Source organism: Diadema antillarum, unplaced genomic scaffold (genome assembly GCF_040938485.1).
Source record: "Diadema antillarum isolate AM-2024a unplaced genomic scaffold, OU_Dant_1.0 scf00000221, whole genome shotgun sequence".
NCBI lineage: Eukaryota > Metazoa > Echinodermata > Echinoidea > Diadematoida > Diadematidae > Diadema > Diadema antillarum.
The window spans coordinates 208,032-227,469 of NW_027271110.1; the positions used below are offsets into that span (position 1 = coordinate 208,032).

Genomic DNA, 19,438 nt, shown 5'->3' on the forward strand with positions numbered 1-19,438 from the left:
TGAAATAGAATGAAATGAAATGAATTTAACGAAATATCAAAGCCATGATGAATAAATTGTTTCTATCAAGTTATCCACCATCATTTCATCAGTTGGTTATGCGTTCATCAAGCTGCCCTCAAACCCCGTGGCTGTTGCATCCCCTCGACACTCGGCGACGCCAACATGCGGCATTCCGCTCGAGACACGAGCTCCAGGTATACATTAACCCTCCACGTGCCAAATTCCTTTCCCTGTCCATAGCTATGTGAGCTAGGTGTGTGAAATCTGTGAAAATTTCACTCTTTGACACAAAAAGGGTTAATGGGCTGGGGAATGACGCACGACTCTCTCTTGGTTGGGATACTTGACTATACTCTCGACCTCTTATGTCACTTCCTATCGGGTTTTCACAATAACGGGCCTGCTTTGCTCAATGTGACAATGTAGTCATGTTCGTGATTCACCCATTAAGGTGGAGCTGTGGAAGCATTAAAGGGAGGGTTTACCCAACATTGAAAAGTTTCATCTTAGATGGAAAAATAGTGATGCAAATCCATCTGATAGACGGAAACTAGATCGAAGCGCATGAGAAAACTTGGAGAGATCTGCCTAGTAAAGGATTGTAGGACTACAAAACGTCTTGTCGACATCACTGAAACCTCAATAACATAATCATTCTCACGTTTAGCTATGTTTGTCAATAAGCCCATTTCGAGATTAAACACCAGAATAAGTCTTCCCAAACGAAAGCAACAGTAAGATATATATCTCCTAAACATCCTTCTCCAAAGTTTGAAGGAATCTATGACGGAATCATGATTCTATTTCCCTCTGTCCCCATCCTCTCTCTCTCTCTCTCCCCCTCTCTCTCTCTCCCTCTCTCTCTGTCTCTCTCTCTCTCTCTCTCTCTCGCTGTCTCTGTCTCTCTCGGAAATCTTGTATATAGAAATAAAAGTTTGACAATGGTTTACTTATACGTAATCATTTGCACACGTCAGCCATGTATAAAGTCAATCATTCAAAACCAATATATATCGTCATTTTCATTCTAGCTCATAAACAGTTACTAGTGGAATGTCCCGAGCTCCATCTCCCCCACTACTGTACACTCGCTTTAAGCATATGACACAATGTGCATGTTGCCTGGGCCATGTTGTAACAGTTAGCCGAAACAAAAGCAGGTGTCGCAAGATGCTATTTCTTACACACGAGAAAAGGTGATCTGTCTTCCTTTTCCGTCAAAGGGGCTAGGTATCATAGAGTTTGGATTTAGACATTATTATCATCTCAAACTCTTAAAACCTGATGGCCTCGAAGTAGAATATACGTCGTATATGTTCTGCTCCAAAATGACTCAGGTTTGAATGCTGTTCCCAGGAACCCTTCGACAGAAGAAGGGACCATGGAGGTGGGTGGGGGTGGGGGGGGGGGGGTGGGGGGAGTTTGTGCTTAGAAGGCAGGTTGGAAGGTATCTCGTAGGACCAGCATTCTAAAATTCCATTGATGTCGCGTCCAAGCATGTTGCCCAAGGAAATGAAGGTACGTGATTTACATATACATTTACAAAATACAACACGTATGCATGCGCTTTATAGTTTCTAATATAACTTTATTGAATAAAATCTATGTCATATCCTATTTTGTCGCCATTTCAAGATAAATACAACTTTCACATATAGGCAGATTTCACACAAAGACACAATTCAATGCAGAGTATAAACCAACATCTACATACTGACATAAATACTGTTTCAACGTGATTGTCAAATCACCGACAAATCCTGCATGAATTTCGGCATAATTCTCCTAAACAATATCTTGCACATGCCTCGTATTTACAATATTGTTTCAAACAATCGAACTGTAACCACCTGGTAATATTATAATTGTGCAAGATGACTGCTATTTCACTTTCGTGTTGAAGCCCAACGAGTCATATACGAGTCCATTTCAGTGCCGTACTCCTTCGAAACCAAGATCCTTCGCCTATTATAATGAATTCCAATGGCTGCTCCAGGAAAGCTCATCACAAACTTTGCATGGGTCGGTGTATTGTTGTTTATTCTGCATTTGTACAGAATACAGTAGATTCAATTTAGTTATAGAATAGATATACAGTGCACATTCGTTATAACGAAGTCCTCGGGACCGGCGGTTTTCTTTCGTTGTATCGAAATTCCGTTATAGTCGAACAATAAAGTGTTTAAAGACATGTAGATAATCATTTTGGGTCCTGAATTTTTACTTCGATGAAACGGGAATTTCGTATTTAACTGTTTTCGTTATAACGGGAGAGCATTGAGTAAGCACGCTCTAACAGAAGCTTCACACATAAGCTCCTCAACCACAAATAAACACGTAAGTATAAACAGCTGATGAAAACTAAAATATTTACTTTGTAACGTTACTGTATGATATTTTGACTGGCCTCGAGGGAGATACCAGAAAATATTGCCCAAACTGAAAGAATATTGCCCTCGTCTTCAACTCGGGCAATATTCTTTCAGTGCGGGCAATATTTATCTGGTATCTCCCTCAATGCCAGTCAATATCATAATTATTACCTATCCACTAGGTAAATTAGGAAAATATGTGAATACGGCAATACACTATGATATAGATCAAGCCACATTTGACTACCTGAAGATCATGACCAACATGTCGAATAATTGAAAAATTGTTCATCAATGTATATCATTCAACTCCAACTTCAAAGATACATAGTAGTTGTAACAGGCGAACTTCAAACATCTGAACGCTTTTACACTTTATTTTTGCTTCTGTTTCAATTTGGAGAGTTGTGACTGATGGTCACTGTGCAATTCTTGAGCACAAAAATGAACTAGTCATCGTTTGACGCATAGTGCTGCTGGAAGTGGTCGACCTTGTAAGAGTTGATTTATCGGCGTTCTTCTGCGGTGCGTGTAATCGACACGCAGCGACCTCCTTGAATGTTTTCTCTTCGTGGTCGATCGGAATGTTTACAGGTAAAGCAGGAAGGTGGGAAGAGAGATTCCACTCCTTCTCTTCCCACCTCCCTGTTTTACAGCGCACTCCCGTTATAACGAACACGGTTATAACAAAATTCTGGTTATAACGAAGTAAAAATTTGGGCTGCAATGTCATCCACTCTATGTATTTCTATTGTTTATTTGTTCGGTTATAACAAAATTCCGATATAACGAAAGAAAACTGCCGGTCCCGAGAATTTCGTTATAACGGGAGTCCACTGTATATAAATGTCAAAACCCGGATGTTCGTGATATGCTCTAATGTCGCCTGCTGAACTCCATGACCCTGCAATATACCACCTGTAATTGCCTCGCAAAACTACCTCGTATAGGTAATAATAGGACACTTAGCTGATGCGCCAGCTCTCTTAAAGCATCGAGGTAAACTTTTTCTAAGGACATATGAAATTCAGATTGAACTTGATACATCTTAAGACATCGAAACACTGCATTATAGCTTGTAAAGACTATTAAAGTGTCTACATTGATACGTGACTTAATCATGCGAGAATTTGTCTACCGGTGTCAAATTTCCAACACACGGTCACGTATTATGGTTGAAAGTGTGACTTGTATGAGATCCCCTTGACCTTGACCTTAAAATCAAATCCTGATTCCTGTGATCAATAACGGTTGTAAAGGGTACAAGCACCATGCTATTCTGGTGTCTTTTCTTCTTGGTATTTCTCGCTTCTTCTTCTTTTCTTTTTTTCATTTTAATGTCCTCTTCTCAGTCCTCTTAACTCCACTAAAATCTATTCCAGAATGGCTCGTTCACTTTCCATCCGACCTTTGGCGCTGGAAAACGACATGTACCGTGACCTTGCGAGGTAGCCCGCCACCGTCGGCCGACCGAGGTAATGCGGAGTTACTAGAGACACAGTTCGCGTACGATACTGGGGCATGTACGGATCCTCGGATAAAGCGGATAGTTTACCACCTGCCTCAGGTATTAGGTGATCGTTGAAAGCTTCCGAGTCTTCGTCGTCGAAAAATGAATCGGTCTCCGGCTCGACGTCGGCGAAATACGTGTCCAAATCGAAGTTCGATTCCTCGAGGTGGAGTAAGCTGTTCGTGACTTTGAAACTTCCAAGGTTCGTGCGGGAGGCAGACTGCCCAAAATTCAAATTGTTGCTCGATTTGAATTTAAGAGAAGACAGGTTACCGCTCGACGACATCGACTCACTCGCTGCCGCGAGTGGGTGGAGACTGCTCCGTGACTGTGATTGGACGAGCGGTGCGTTGCCTCGCGCTGATTGGTCACTGCCGAAGTTGGCGCATGACTGCTGTTTGCGCAGGTACGTTGCGCGAAGGCTGTTCTGGGTGCTGCTCCTCTTTAACTGATGTATGGTCGAACGCAGCCCCATGAACTGCCGCATCAGAGACTGGTCTTGTTTCTTCATCTTAGCCTGAAAGATACAAGAAGGGAAAACAGTTATTAGCTGGGATGTGGTGACTTTTAAAATTCATCACCATTACTTAAAATATCAATCGGGATTATCATTGCAATACACGTAACATTACATGTTGTCTAAATGACAGCCTCCCATTTTCGATTATTTTTGTATACAATCTAAACACGGCTGTTACCGCTTTAATTATCAGCAGTCGGTGCATTTGTGCTGATAGAAAGAATGATTAAGTAGTGTTTGATTACAGCGGTTTCGATAATTATGGTATATTCAATTATGCTATAATAATCAATCGCCATGTCATCATTTCCCAAGTAATCACACTCTTTACAAGGGTTGAAATTTAATGTAAGAGCAATGCGTACTTAAATGAATGGTCAATAATGAATCAAATGCATGAGATTGAAAGGGAAATCGAAATGAGGAAACATTGACAAGCAGGAGAAATGTGTCATTGCTCAATGTCGGTATTACTGAGACAAGGAAACCAAAGGGGAACCTGGAACTTGACTCGTCATTTTTCTTTTTTTGTGTGTGTTCTGGTCAGGCAAATTTCTTTTGTTTATCTTTGTTAAGCCAGGAAGGATATAGGAGTTTTTAGTTTAGCTTATACAGATATTTCCGTGTATTGTATGCGTATAGGTTAAGATCATTTCGTTGATAAGTAGTATGTCCCTAGATCACATTCACAGACCTCGTTCAAAATTCCACATTGATTTTGTAAAACTGTGTTGTTCGTACGTAGACGCGTGTCTTGTATGATCTGCATGTTCAAGAAATTTTGTGCAGGGTTCTAAAGTAGGCCATACTCACAAGGCCGATGAGTCCTCTATATTATCATCTTTGTATTCAACGTTTATTAACTTCGATTTTCTTTCTTATCATTTGCACTGGATCTCTGTTCAATTTCTTAAAATAGGTGGTTGTCCCTATCGATCCCAAATATTTTATTCGCCAAACCTTTCTAGACCTGCCTGAAGGCGGATAGGCCTACCTGGTCAATGTATTTCACAGAATAATTATTCACACACACACACACACACACACACACACACACACACACACACACACACTTCTTTACTCTTTTCTTCGGAGATGTAACTATGTCAAAGACAATATACCGCAGCGGCTTCGCTTGAAGCATCTCATTCCATTGAGTTAGCGCATCGTGTATTACCACTCTTAATTGGTAGGCCTACGAGCACTACATGTAAATTTTTGTATCTACTATATCTTTTGTCATCCTAAAGACTGAAAGAGGACACTCTGAAAACATCTACTGGCCACTATTCCCTTCCGGCTTCTCACCCCTGTGCGTGTCCTGTGAGATTCAGTTCATGATATCAGTTTTACTTTCAATATTCTCACGTAGATTTCTATGTACCACACAACACACATCCCCACAAACATGTCAATGTATACCATGGTATACAATTACACTAGATAATCATATGTAGATAGATATAAACTTTCACTTTGTGAAGGCCATCTTTATACATAGAGTGGCCTGTGTCCTGAAAGCAGAGCGAATAACAGTCACACACTGTTGTTACATTTAGCACCTATATGTATATGCAATACAAACATAATAGGCCTGCATGTAGGATATAATATGGAGAGAGAAAGGTTTAGCGAGAAAGATACATGAATATGATATCTTTGTATGAAAGTATTCAAATGAAATGTGTGTGTGTGTGTTTGTGTGTGTGTGTGTTTGTGTGTGTGTGTGTTGGTGTGTTATTGAACTCTCTTCAAAATAGCTGGAAAACAGGACGAGAATGACTCGGAGCAGAACCACGGAAAAGGAAATAAAAGGACAATCTTCCTGTCATTTAACGGACGTGAAATACGTACCTTACGCTATGGGCCAACAACCTCTGTCGGCCAAAATCCACTGATTAAGTTCATGTTTTATAGGTTGACATGTATTCGTATGTGTGCGTGCGTGTGTGTGTGTTATGTGTGTAAGCACAAACTTTTTTTTTTCTAAATTGGGTAAATAATACACACACATATAACAACATGTATTCAGCGAGTACGTGTAGTTTCGCCTCTTTTTTTTTGGGGGGGGGGGGGGGAAGGGGGGGGGAAGGGGTGTGGAATGGGATCATGAACCCCTGGTTAGAACGAGTGTGGCTCAAATTTGGTTTTAGACTGAAAATATGTTGTGCAATCAAGCTCACGCGATGGAGCCGAGCAAAAAGTACATGCAGAGGATGTAGTGACCAACATGCTTATAAACAAAATGAACAGATTTTAGTTTCAGAGTGCTTTCATTGACACTCTTTCGGTTTCATTTCTATTCAAGTAAACTGAAGTACTTCACCCCGCCTATTAATCTGTGTCTAATTCTTTATAGATAATAATATCACGATTACGCAGGGCAAAGATATAATTGGCAAGAAACTTAGGTTGTCAATGAATGCATATGAGTCATTGTTATGATAGAGGGATACTTATTAAGACATCCGTTGACAGACGTATACCATATAGTTGTAATCGGATCTAACCGAAGAGAGCTATTGAGGTTTCGTCACCTTCGTGAGAATTATTCAGCTATTAGACTAAATTACAGGTCGTCACAAGAGATACTGATGAGGGATTGTGTGCTCAAACATTGCATCAGGATACTTTTGTGCGTGTGCGTGCGTGTGCGTGTGCATGTTGTTGTTGATATTGTTGTTGTTGTTGTTGTTGTTGTTGTTTTTATTGTTGTGTGTGTGTGCTTGTGTGTATGTGTCTGTGTGTGCCAGTGAACGTGAGTATCTTAATAAGATAGTCAAAGTCAGTGTCAAAAACAGATGGAAACAACCAACCAACGTGAACCCACTCCCGTTACTTGGTAGCTTCACCATGAGAATTTAATGTCATTGCGTTCGTTCAGAGTTGAATAGGGTCCAAGCGGCCAGAGTGCATGCACCTTTTTTTTTTTCAATGCATGCATCTTCTTTCTAAGTGATAAATCAGCTGATTTATCACATAGAATAAAGATGAATAAATTAAGTTTGGTATCTTTCATAATATTGCTGGTGTGTCTATTATAGTTTCATGACTTGAAGGGGCAACTTTATTGCGTCTTTTCGTTCTTGACTTCGCCCGTATTTCTCCTCTTCGCTTTTTCGCTCGCGATTGGGCATCTTCATGTAGTTAGCATCACTATATACAAGGCAGTACAAGCTACTGAAGTTTTTTATAAGTCTGTAAGTGCCGCCGAAGACAAGATACTCAATAGTTTCTTACATTCTCGACATTTTCGGGTCCGAGGAGGCGAGAAGTCGAGAAGACGAGCCATAGATCTCGGATCTCGCCTGCTGACCTTCTCTGACTGAAAAGATCAAAAAGTCGAGAAGTTGTCTCGTCTTTTCCACTTTCGTAGGTTTTATGAAGTTGTCAGCAAACGGAATAGTTTCCCCAAAAAAGACAACATGAATTCAGTTTGGTTTGACCTTGCCCCCGTAAAACCACCGGATTTCAACAGGTTAGAACAAATAATCTAATCAGAGCCAGTCCTTCCTAGTCGGATATTTGCATGTCGGGTTAGGATTTTGTCTTCATATTTATTCAGCTGTATGAAATGTGGTCAATCTTGGAAAGACAATGATGGAAAAGAATCGTAAAAAGTGTTTACACTCATCGACTTTTTGGGGTCACACGCGAATGCATTCCAAGCCTGAAGTGTCAGTCGCAACAAAAGAAAAAAGTAGACATTTCGCTTTGATTTGAAGTTTCATTTCAGTTTTAGTTGTTGCATCGCCTTTTAACGATCAATTTTACAATACATTCTAAAAAGATCGAATTGAGTAGATTGTGTATGTCCTCTGTTGGGTGAATATAGGGTCTACTATAACTCCCCCCTGTTCTCCTCTTTACTTCAAACTTACCCAATTCATTTGTGACCTCTATCAACGTAAACATGGATAATAACAAGTAAAATGCTTCAACATATCTGCCAGTTTTATGTGAAAAATGATAGAAATCATTACTTATTGTGGTTAGACTAAATCGCCTTGCGATGTTTAATACCCTTACGTGTATCTCTCGTCTCTGAATACTCGAGATTAAGCTAGAAAAAAATTGTTTTGTATATATAACTATGTACGACTACAATGCAAAAAAACACACAAAAAAGAAAGAAAACAAAACTCAATAGAATAGCCTTTAGAAGTATCTCATTATCTAATCAGTGAATTCACATGCCCATGAATATCCATCAAACATTATTTTGAAGGAGAAGTTAACATCATAATGCAAATAATGAGGTTATAGGTGAACTAGAATTTACGCTTAGTTTATCCCGACTGAATAGTATAGTATATACAAGTTTATGCCTCACCGAGCCAAAACGCATTTAATGGTGCTAAGTCGAGAGAGTGTGGTCTTTTAGGTCTGATCTTGATACCTTTCCTGCAGATCGTCCATAAAATTGCCCAGGGATTTATTGGATATACATGACGTGCCTGCCACTCCACACGCCAAACAGGGGCATTTTCCGCGTTAGCCGAATAGCCGTTAAATTAATACCTTCCCTTCGGTCTTAACTCGACACTTTTAGCCCACCATGTACAGGCCCTGTACATCTACTATAAACGCCCATACAAATGATAGGGCCTTTACTGTCCGAGACAAACCTCACTCAGCAGAGGGTTGATACAGTGGAGCTTATTACAAACGTTGTACACAGACATAATGTAATCGTTACTGTACCATCCCGCAGGGAAAGATATCGATACTTCGTAACTGATGCTTATAGGTATCGCTATTACATCTTCCCCATCTTTTGATGTTTCAGTGTAATTACTTTTTCGGTCCCTAATCTCCCTATAGAAAGCTATTCCGTTTAGCAAAGTGACAACACGACAAAGCTTCGAACGTTGACGATGCAATCAACTTGTCGCTCCTGGCGCGAAGTCAACTTCCGGAATAACATCGACAACGCACGGCCCCATATACTGATTACACTCCGGGGGTAAGATACGATTGGCGGGGATGATCCTTTGTTGTCTATATTTATAAATACATTCAAGGAGGAGGAGGGCGAGTCAAATGTCATGGAGCTCATTGATAATTTAGCCCCAAGCTAAACTAGTCCTATACAATAACAACAGGCGAACATCGGAACATTTCGATTAATTCTGCAGTCTATACAGCTGAAGATACAGTTGTATTTCATAAACGTGTTGACCATTCCAAGGTCAGAGTTCGCTTAAAGTATTCAGTGAAAACAAACATGTAACCTCCGCTTCATGCGCTTTTTGACGTCGCCAAACTTGTACGCTTCTTTCGCCAATAAATTCAGATTTTTTTTTCTTCAAATTTCTCCTTCTCGACAACCCTATAGGAGAGATATTTGTATTGTTATGGATATCTTTCTTTAAAGATAGATACTATAAAATCACTATGCTTGACCAGGGCGAACTGTTCGAATCCCTTTTGTGGCTCCTTTTGCATTTCCCATTTTGTAAGAATTATGGTTTCCTAATGTTAAAGGCTTCTACTGTAAACAAAATTCTTCGTTATAGTGTGTTATATATTTTGTATTTTTTATATTGCTGGTTTTAAAATTATTATCATTTTTCAATGTCAGATGAAATATGTGAATAAATGAGCGCGGACTGTCCCCGAGTCCCAACTGTACGACCGATGTATCGTATCGTATCGTATCGTATCGTATCAAATCAAATAAAATCAAGTCAAATCAAATGCTTGAAATTGAAAGGCTTTTAAATGTAATCATCATGAGTTTGACTCTGCCAGGATTACAGCTGATCCAATACATCTCTGTCCAAGTGTTTCTTAAATGACCTTCTTAATGACATATGTGGGGCTGATGGGGGTTGAGTTGGGGACTATACTTTTAAGGAGGGGGTGTTTTTAAGAAGAAGGGGAGGAGTACTTTTAAAGAGGAGGGGAGGAGTGCTTTTAAGATGACAAAGCATGATGACATCGCCTTGAATGATCTCCGACTTCTGTTAGTTATCAAGGTCTTTAGAGCTCAATGTCAGTTATGTCTTAACGTCCACCCCACCCCCGTAACTTCACATTCAGCGACCTTTCCTGAACTCTCTCAAAGGGGACCTCCGCAAGATTTTCAGACTTTTTGAACAACTATAAATAAGTTATACTGAGTACAGAGTTTCAGAATTTATTATAGTGACTGGGATGAGGAATAATAATGTTTTCAAAATTCATAACAAATTGCAATGAACAAGGATGATGACATGGCAGCCTCAGCATAAAATGCATGAGTTGGGGCTCAAAGAAGCAGAACAAAAGAAGAAGGTATGCCTAGATTCTACACAGGTGAACTTGTTAAGCAAGCGGTATCGTAATGGAATTACACTGCTACATTTCTGAAGTATGTGAGCCTCCTATGTCATCAAGACTGTTCAGTGAAATTTGTTTAAGATTTTCAGATTATTGGTTTCTCTGCTCATGGGCCATAATAAATTCCACAAGTCTATACATGCAGCTGTTGATTTCTGTGTTTACTACATGATGGTAATTATGAAAATCGTCTGGATGACCCTTTAAAACGCCAACATTGATGCAAATGTTTTGTTGGTTTTGTTAACTCATCAGCGCAATTGCATGCGCTTACGCTATTACAAATCATGTAGTTACCGAAGAGGTGGTCTCTCAAAAACCTAGCGATTTTTCAAAATCTCTTGCGACATCCATTTACATTAAACAACCTTGAAAAGTAAACGAAAGTGGCACCGAACAATTAAATCCTTCTGTCATAATGTTAATTCAAAGAAATCCTCCCTGCTAGAAAGAACATGGGTGTTTCACAGTGTAGTGTGTTCATAATGTGTTCACAGTGTTGACTACGTGAAAACGCTCGAATTTAACAGTGTGAAGAGATTTCACACTGTGTTTACAATGTGTTCACACTGTGTTTCACATTGTGTTTCACACTGTGGTACGCTGTGGTACACTGTGTTCACGATCTGATCACACTGTGTTTCACATTGTGTTTCACACTGTGGTACACTGTGGTACGCTGTGTTCACGATATGATCACACTGTGTTTTACATTGTGTTTCACACTGTGGTACACTGTGGTACGCTGTGTTCTTTCCAATTATTTTATCTTCCGTTGAATACTGCGTTTAATCCTGTCCATAAAGTCAGAACCTGCTGTCAAGGCGTTGCCGCACTGCAGTCATTTCTAAATCGAATGGAATGCGATTCTCTCCTTCGATATAACATGAGTAATAAGCAATGTGTCATTATTGAAATTGAAATATGATATGACAGTTAGGTTTGTGTTATTAGAAGGTAAAGTAAGTTTAATTTGACATTAATCTCGTATAGACACGTGATGAGGATGGCTCACACTCACTAGTCTCGTAGTTTATTATCTTTTCCTCCCTCTCGACACTCAGGTTCTCTAAAGCCCGCACCGCACTGCTAGCATACGACTCACGACTATACGACTGGCAGACTCTGGATCCGAAATAAATCACAATAGCCTCGGAATAGACACACTTGTTTATTTCAGATCCAAAGTCTGTCAGTCGTATAGTGTCCGGCGGGCTTTACTCTCCCCCTATTCTCCGTTTTCTCCTTTCTCTTTCTGAATTCTTTTCTATTCATCTGCTCTCGTCTCTCTCTGACTCTGCCCATCACGCGGACTTTGTGCACAACATGAAAGGAAATCACATGATTACAGTAATTGGACATGAATCAGCTAGTGTTGTAGTCGAAAATGCCGCGTTGACAGGTTATATGTGCTGAAAGTGGCACCGCCAGCACCTCCGGTGTAAATTGGGTACACACCCCGCGTTCCACGTCGCTCGTATTATGTGACAAAACATTAAGTGACTTTAAATTTGTCATCAAAACCTTGATATATCAAGTGATTTCCACATTCTCTCTGAGTAGCTGCATCATATCTTTGACATATCCTAAGCTCAGCTATCCTATTGGAGTACTTTGATGCGAGGAGGGTTAATTGTGCATCTATCTATGAAAAAAACAACAACAGTTGACCGAATTTCACGAATTATCTGCTAGATAATATTATTTTGTTATATATTTGATATGCAAACCTGTACTTTTTCAAATTCATGAAATTCTTCCGTCGAGATGTTTTTATTCCAACTGATTGACAAATTGCCCTACATCGACGTAAATAAACATCTCGACGGAAGAATTTCATGAATTTGAATATACGCAGTACCCGCTTCATGCTATGAGGATTGGAACCAACACTTGCTGTCGGGAGGAAGCTCGGTGGTCTAGTGGAGATGACGCCTGTTCGGAGATCAGGAGGTCGTAGGTTCGAATCCTGCTCGAGTATGTACGCCCATGATTTTTTTATCATGGCTTCTACTAAAACACTGATCAATTCAGTGCTTATTTACGTCGATGTAGGGCAATTCGTCAATCAGTTGCAAACCTGTACTTGCTGTGAAAATCGATGAAAATACAGGGTACATGGGCATGATTTTATGAGTACATGTGTGTGTGTGTGTGTGTGTGTGCGTTTGGCACATATTTGTAGAGTACATGGCTGTATGCTACTGTGATCTAACTGGCAATTCCCCAAGTACACACTGTCTTCCGCGTTCATTGCTTTCGTGTCCTACCGTCGTTTTCCATGTACTATGATGAGCGGAATTTAATGTAACATCATATCGTAGCCTAAATCGTCGTTTTGCTGTGATATTATTCACGTGCCTGTACAGGCTAGAATTATTGTCAATATCACAAACATTTATGGATATTTGAAGAAGAAGGGATCTGGAATACTTACTATTTCTTCTCTCAGCCAACTGATACAATTATCCATTCGTTCAGTCCTCTCCTTCCACGAAAGTTTCTCGACGTCGACGTCGGTAAATTCCTTGGCTGTCCTCGAGAAATTCACGAAGTCTTCATCTTCCTCTTGATCCTCCGTATCTTGCTCCTTCTCAACAGCGTCTTCCACCATGACCTCCTCGACCTCCTCCTCCTCGCGGTCATAGTCTCGATGTATCCTGATCTCTATCGGGCTGGGACTGGCGTCGTCGCCGGAACCGATGCCGGAGTCCTTCGAGTTCGAGAGATCGCTGGTGATGCTGAGATCGGTTGGCGGTGTCTGCACGAACCGGACCGTGCCGCGGTGTAAAGAGGCAGACTTCTGCTTGACGATGCTTTGTGATATGTGATTAGAGTTGGTGTCGATTTCTTCCTGGACGGTATAAATGTCGGAATAGAAGGGCGACTTGATGAGAGGTTGGGAGTAGCTCAGGGCCAGTTGCCCCGGTAGATTGCTACATGCCATGGCAGTCATTTCGAATCCTCAGATTTTTTCTTTTCACTCTGCAACTTTTACCGACAAAAAAAAAAGCACAGAGCTTGATCCCAAGACGTTTGCTCCCAGAGTTTTGCCGAGGGACTTACGCTGAAATTCAATAATATTCCACAGTAGGTCTAATGACACAAAGTATGATCCCCAACAGAATGCGGTGTATCCACTTAAGTCTCCGTCCTGTTCCGCTCAGAAGCCTTTCATCGCACTTTCTTGGCAAGCACTGATAAAGTAAACATTTGAATGCCCTTCAATCCTCATGTCAGCGAATGTATAACCCTGTAGAGTCTGACGGCAACTTGTACAGAATCAATAACTTGATCTAAGATTGTGACTTCGCGATTTATATCGAGGAAAGTATCAACGGCACCTATCTACTTTGACTCTTTTGCTTGTTCTGATCGTATGTTCAGACTTGACGCTCAAACTAAAAAGGAAGTCGTAATCTGGGAGGTGTTGATCCCTGAAGATAAGTGACTAATACTCGATGACTTTTGCAGACCTAAATGACTTGTTTGAGAATCTCGTCAGGTCATACCTCTTTCAACTGCTGAGCCGAGAATGAGATCAGAACGTTAGAGAAATAAGGTTTACGGTGAGTTCAAAATCATGTAGATCCGCGCGTTTAGCAGAAACCATGTCATCACCTCGACACTGCGTTCTACTGGCGACTACTTGCTGCAAGCGTGCGCTTTATCCGCAGACGATCAGCACACACGTGCGAGAGGTTTTGGTTTTTTTTTTTTTCCAAGTGACAGTGGACACCCGCGCACATTATACCCTGACGTTCAAGTATTTTGATCGGCCTACCAATGAGGAAACGGAAAGTGATGGGTGACAGTGAGTGGGGGAATGTGGGGGCTTTACTGGTCGAACGACATTCCATGAAGTGACGAAGAATTAGACAAACACATCAGACGTGACGTCACGGGGTACTACAAGATGGTTGACTTTTATCAGAATTTAGAGGGCCTTTCACTGTGCAGATTTTCCTTTCTCTATGTCTCGCTCATTGTTCAAAATCTTCAGAAGTAATTGCAAAAATCAAAATTAGCAAAGGAAACCTTGGAATAGTAGGATGATGTCTAAGAAGAAAAATGAGATGCTGTCGATTTCTACGGACCTTTGAAATCCAATGAGGACGCACAGTTCCCACAATTAGGAGTGAAAATTATGAAAAAGGCTGTAGTCAGAGGCCTACACATGTATGAATCGTATAATCAGCATTCATTTGATAACATTACTCAAAATCAACTGTAGAGCCAAACCTGTATTAGCGACCACTTATCTATAGCGGCCACCTGCCGTATACGACCACTAAAAACAATTCCCTCCAACAGAAAAAAGCATGTTAAAGAACTTGTCTAAAGCGACCACCTGTCTATAACGGTCACCTGTCTATAACGGCCACTTTTTCCGTCTCCCTTGGGTGACCGCTATAGACAGGTTTGACTGTATCATGACTTTAATCTCTCGAGCAAGGACAAGCAGGCATTTTGCCACCTAGCATCACCCATTCACGTATCGTATAGCTCGCTTCATTCACGGTGCCATCATGCCTGTCATTATAGGAGAGGATGATCCTCATAAGTTACGGTACTTGCACGTTCCAGGGGATTAATAACATGAGCCATAGCTCGACCACAAGATGCTATTAAATCACGCAGGCCTATGGTCGGATATTTTCCGCCTGCTCCTGATGAGGAACACGTGTACAGGTTTATTTTGGAAAAGGTGTGACGGTGATTACTACCTAGTGACCTAGCCGTTGGCTAGTAAATCTTCTCTACTCTGATACAGGCCAAAGTTTTGTGAAATCATAAACGAAGAATACATTCCTATGTAACTATGACTGACACATGATACATTAAAAATTTATACATATAAAACCACACACACACACACACACACGCAAACACACACACACACACACAAACACACATAAACACATAAAGTATAATGAAAATTATACATACGCGAGACGTCTGCATATGCACTACGTACTAAATTTACCTAAAATCAAACATTCAACGATTTAGGGGTTTGTACATTGTATGTTGTTGTTGTTGTTGTTGTTGTTCGTTTTTATCTCGTCACCCTACTTTCGAGACAATTTGATATACAACTCTGTACTTCACCTTGTTTTTAAGAATATAACTGAATTTTGAAATTAATATTGCAGAAATTGATACCCATTTAAATTAATTTCCAATCTTTAATTGATCATTCTCTCTCCCGTTCAAACTAGAAAAAAAAAACTAATGTCAAAAGTTGTTATCGACGAATGTTAATATCTCATGTATCGTTTTTGCCATATATTGCTGAGACAATGATCCATACAGCTTTTTAGCTCTGCTTCAAGAACTTGCGAATATGACATTAAAAAAAACGTAATGAGTAAGGGACTTGGGTTTATCAAACGTATCACTGAAAATACAGTAGTGAGATGTAAATGCTAACTTCATATTATTCTGAACAGTGAAGTTAGATTACATTGTGCATTATACATATTAACATAACAACAAGTTCTTGCAAAGGGAAAATGCGCATAATGCAAAAGAAAAAAATACAATAAATCGAATCTATCAGATATCCCCTTGTCGAACACAATTTATATTTTCTGGCAATAATGATTACAAAGTTGTATTTGGACGAAAAGCACCCATGGCATGTGCAGTCTGGCGCCCTCTAAAGTTGAAGGCAAGGCATGCTGATGTCACTGCATGGAATAATGACGAGGCATGAAACAATAAAAGGATGGAAGTTCACCTATCTCTCTAACTTTACATACATACATACATACACACATACATACATACATACATACATACTATACGTTCCTTTCCAAAAGGTACTCTATAATGGGATCAAGAAAATGCGCCTCTGAATAGAATTTACGAATCAGCACTAACTTCTAAAGAATCAATGTTTCGAGGGATTTTCTGGATTTACCATCTTTTTTTTTGGGGGGGGGGGGGGGGAGTAACACGGTAATGTCCAGATCAAACGTATGCAGGACTGACAATGAAATTTGAAAGTTAAAATGAAAGTGATATAAAGCTATCTGTCCTAGCGTTCTCTTGTTTATACATTTTGTATAAAATTTTCGTTCCTTAGTTTTTGTGTCATGTACCACTTGATGATAATGTTTGTTGATCATGTTAATGTCACAATTTTCTACAACACATTATTTTCAAACGGGATCTTAAGCATTTGCTATGTAAGAGCATCAATAGACATAAAAAGAAACAATTTATGGTGAACCCTTCAAAGAGAACTGTCCTCGCCTACTTACCGAAAGAGAAAATAAAATACATCGTATGGCTTAATAGCAATGTAAAAAGACAAAGAAATAGATAGATATGTAGATAGATAGATAGATAGATAGATAGATACATACATACATACATACATACATAGACTGATAGATAAGTATTAGTGAGGAATAGCTGAATTAACGAACATTAAACACGTATATCTTTAGGAAGTCTGAGGGAACTTCCAACCTAAACGGCCTTGACATTATTCCACGCGCCCAGATAAGTTTTTAAGAAAGATCAGCAGCGAGAGAGGGCGCTAGACTGCACAGGTTAACTGTGACGATCGATGATTTTGAAATAGAATAATATTGGCTTCAACCCGCAAGGTGCGGTTTTTCATCCAAGGAGCAGAACGACTTTTCAGCTGTCAATCCGAAGCAAGTCTGATAGGCAAGAGAACATAATGATGAATTTTGAATATGCGGGTTATTTTTTTTTTCCTCTGCAAGAAATGGCAGTTACACGTTATAGCTGCGTGTAATGTTACATTCGACTTTCCCTTCAATTATCATAAACATACGAAGTTGCGCCACTCACGGCTGTCTCTGTCAAGGAGCTATTGATGTATTTTTATAATTATAACGCCTAAATAGATCCTTGTTATTTGATTGGTTGTTTGACATTGACCATTTGTCCCATTTCACTAAGACGTCATCACCCGTGCGATTGCGGCTCCATTTACCGCGCTATTGGATCCATACGATTTGCTCCACTGCACGCATGCCGAGAGCCCGGCACACTACTCATGTAAAACGCTTGCGTTTGCAGTGTGTATTCGAGACAGCTCGATCTCAGATTCCGCACATTTTCTCTCTTGTTTCTAAATTCATGAAACATCAAATGACAAGGATCTATTTTAGGTGTTTATAAAACAAATAACAAATGTTTTTCATTTGTGCAATGGATAGAATAATGATTCGGTGAAAGATGAAATTATTGATCCATTCAATTCGGCTGCGCCTCGTTGAATGGATCATTAATTCATCTCTCACCTCATGAAAATTAATATTCTGTCCATTGCACTCATAAACATTCATTATTTGTATGCAGGTACTATTGGAAATCACGTTACATGCTCTTGGCCAATCACAATTCGATCTCATTCTTAGGTTTTGTATAAATGTATAAATTAATTTCCAAATATGTGCATGTATGTTTATACACATTGTTTTTGTTTTTACTGTGTACATAATGTACTTTTGATTTATTTTGTGCCGAATAAATTGAATTGAATTGAATTGAATTGAATTGAATACTAGTAAACGGCACATAGTGCGCGCATGCAAATCTCAAATACGCGCAGCTTGAACTCCCAAGTTCATTGATCCGGCCCGGCCTACCTGCCAAAATATCAAAAATCCTGTATATGGAGATAGGGGGGGGGGGGGGGGGGGCTTTATTTTTGTTTGAAAAAAATAAGAATGAAGAAGAAGGTGCGCGGGCATTCCCCCTTTATTTTTTTTTTGCAGCAGAAAATTGCGCGGCAGATCATTTTTTTTAAATCTTTTTTTTTTTTTTTTTTTTTTTTTGCTTGTCAGAGCCCATGAAGCCTGAGAAACGGAAAAAATCGCTGAAGCGTTGTCTTTTTTTTTTTATTTGCTTGTCAGCCGATAAAATCCGGAAGTGGCACCAGAATTTTTTAGCGCCTCCCCCTCCCCTCCTCCCCCCCCCCCCCCGTGTGTTATGGAATTCCTAGATCCGCCCCTGAAAGATTTGAAGAAATACGTCGTGTTTGGCAGAAATCATAACCCGCACGCGAACTGAGCCCTGCGTTGCCAATCTAGCTGTATGTACAGACGGTGTGTAGGGTGACCGTGTACATGCGCTATACGAGTGCACGAAGTATCTTTGTCAAACATAATTATTCTAGTGTTATTCTAAAATGCTTTACAAAGATCTCTCTTTCTCCGTGAACACCGAGGTAATCGAATTGCTATTGTTATCATGATATAAGATGGCCGTCAAAATATTCTGTTCTACTTGACATTGTGGTGAAGATTGTTGCACCAGTTGCTATGGTAATCAATCCAAATACCTTTATTTACAAACGTGGCCGACAGTCGTAGCTCAAGTAGCTGAAGGAAAGAGGTTTATTGACGTACCAGTGCCAAGATGAGTTTATTGAGTTTTCGTTTTGTTTATGGCTTTTCTCCGTTCCAGATAATTTTATCACTTTGGACATATCAATAACAAAATAGAATTCAATTCAACAATATTCAAATAATATTGGCTGCAGTAAAACGTGCCATTTATTTTACTGTCATATAATTGAAAGCTGACTTTCACTGAAGCATTTGCAACGCTGCCCGCGAACAGAACTATAGAAAGCGTGTACTAGTAACCTGTCGGCGCTGCTGTTCATGTCTATTGTATGCCTTTGCGGTGAGAACATAATACATAAAGACAATCGTCAGT

At 39.9% G+C, this 19,438-nt stretch overlaps 1 protein-coding gene across 1 annotated transcript; it reads right to left on the minus strand.

Moving 5' to 3' along the window:
• Positions 1-3,523: 3,523 nt before the first annotated feature.
• Positions 3,524-14,305, minus strand: LOC139724551 (uncharacterized). Its single transcript, XM_071635684.1, has 2 exons — positions 13,167-14,305; positions 3,524-4,402 (listed from the first exon to the last, which is right to left on the minus strand). Exons 1-2 carry the CDS (start codon positions 13,683-13,685, stop codon positions 3,749-3,751), a joined length of 1,173 nt encoding a protein of 390 aa, XP_071491785.1. The 5' UTR covers positions 13,686-14,305; the 3' UTR covers positions 3,524-3,748.
• Between the last annotated feature and the right edge of the window lie 5,133 nt (positions 14,306-19,438).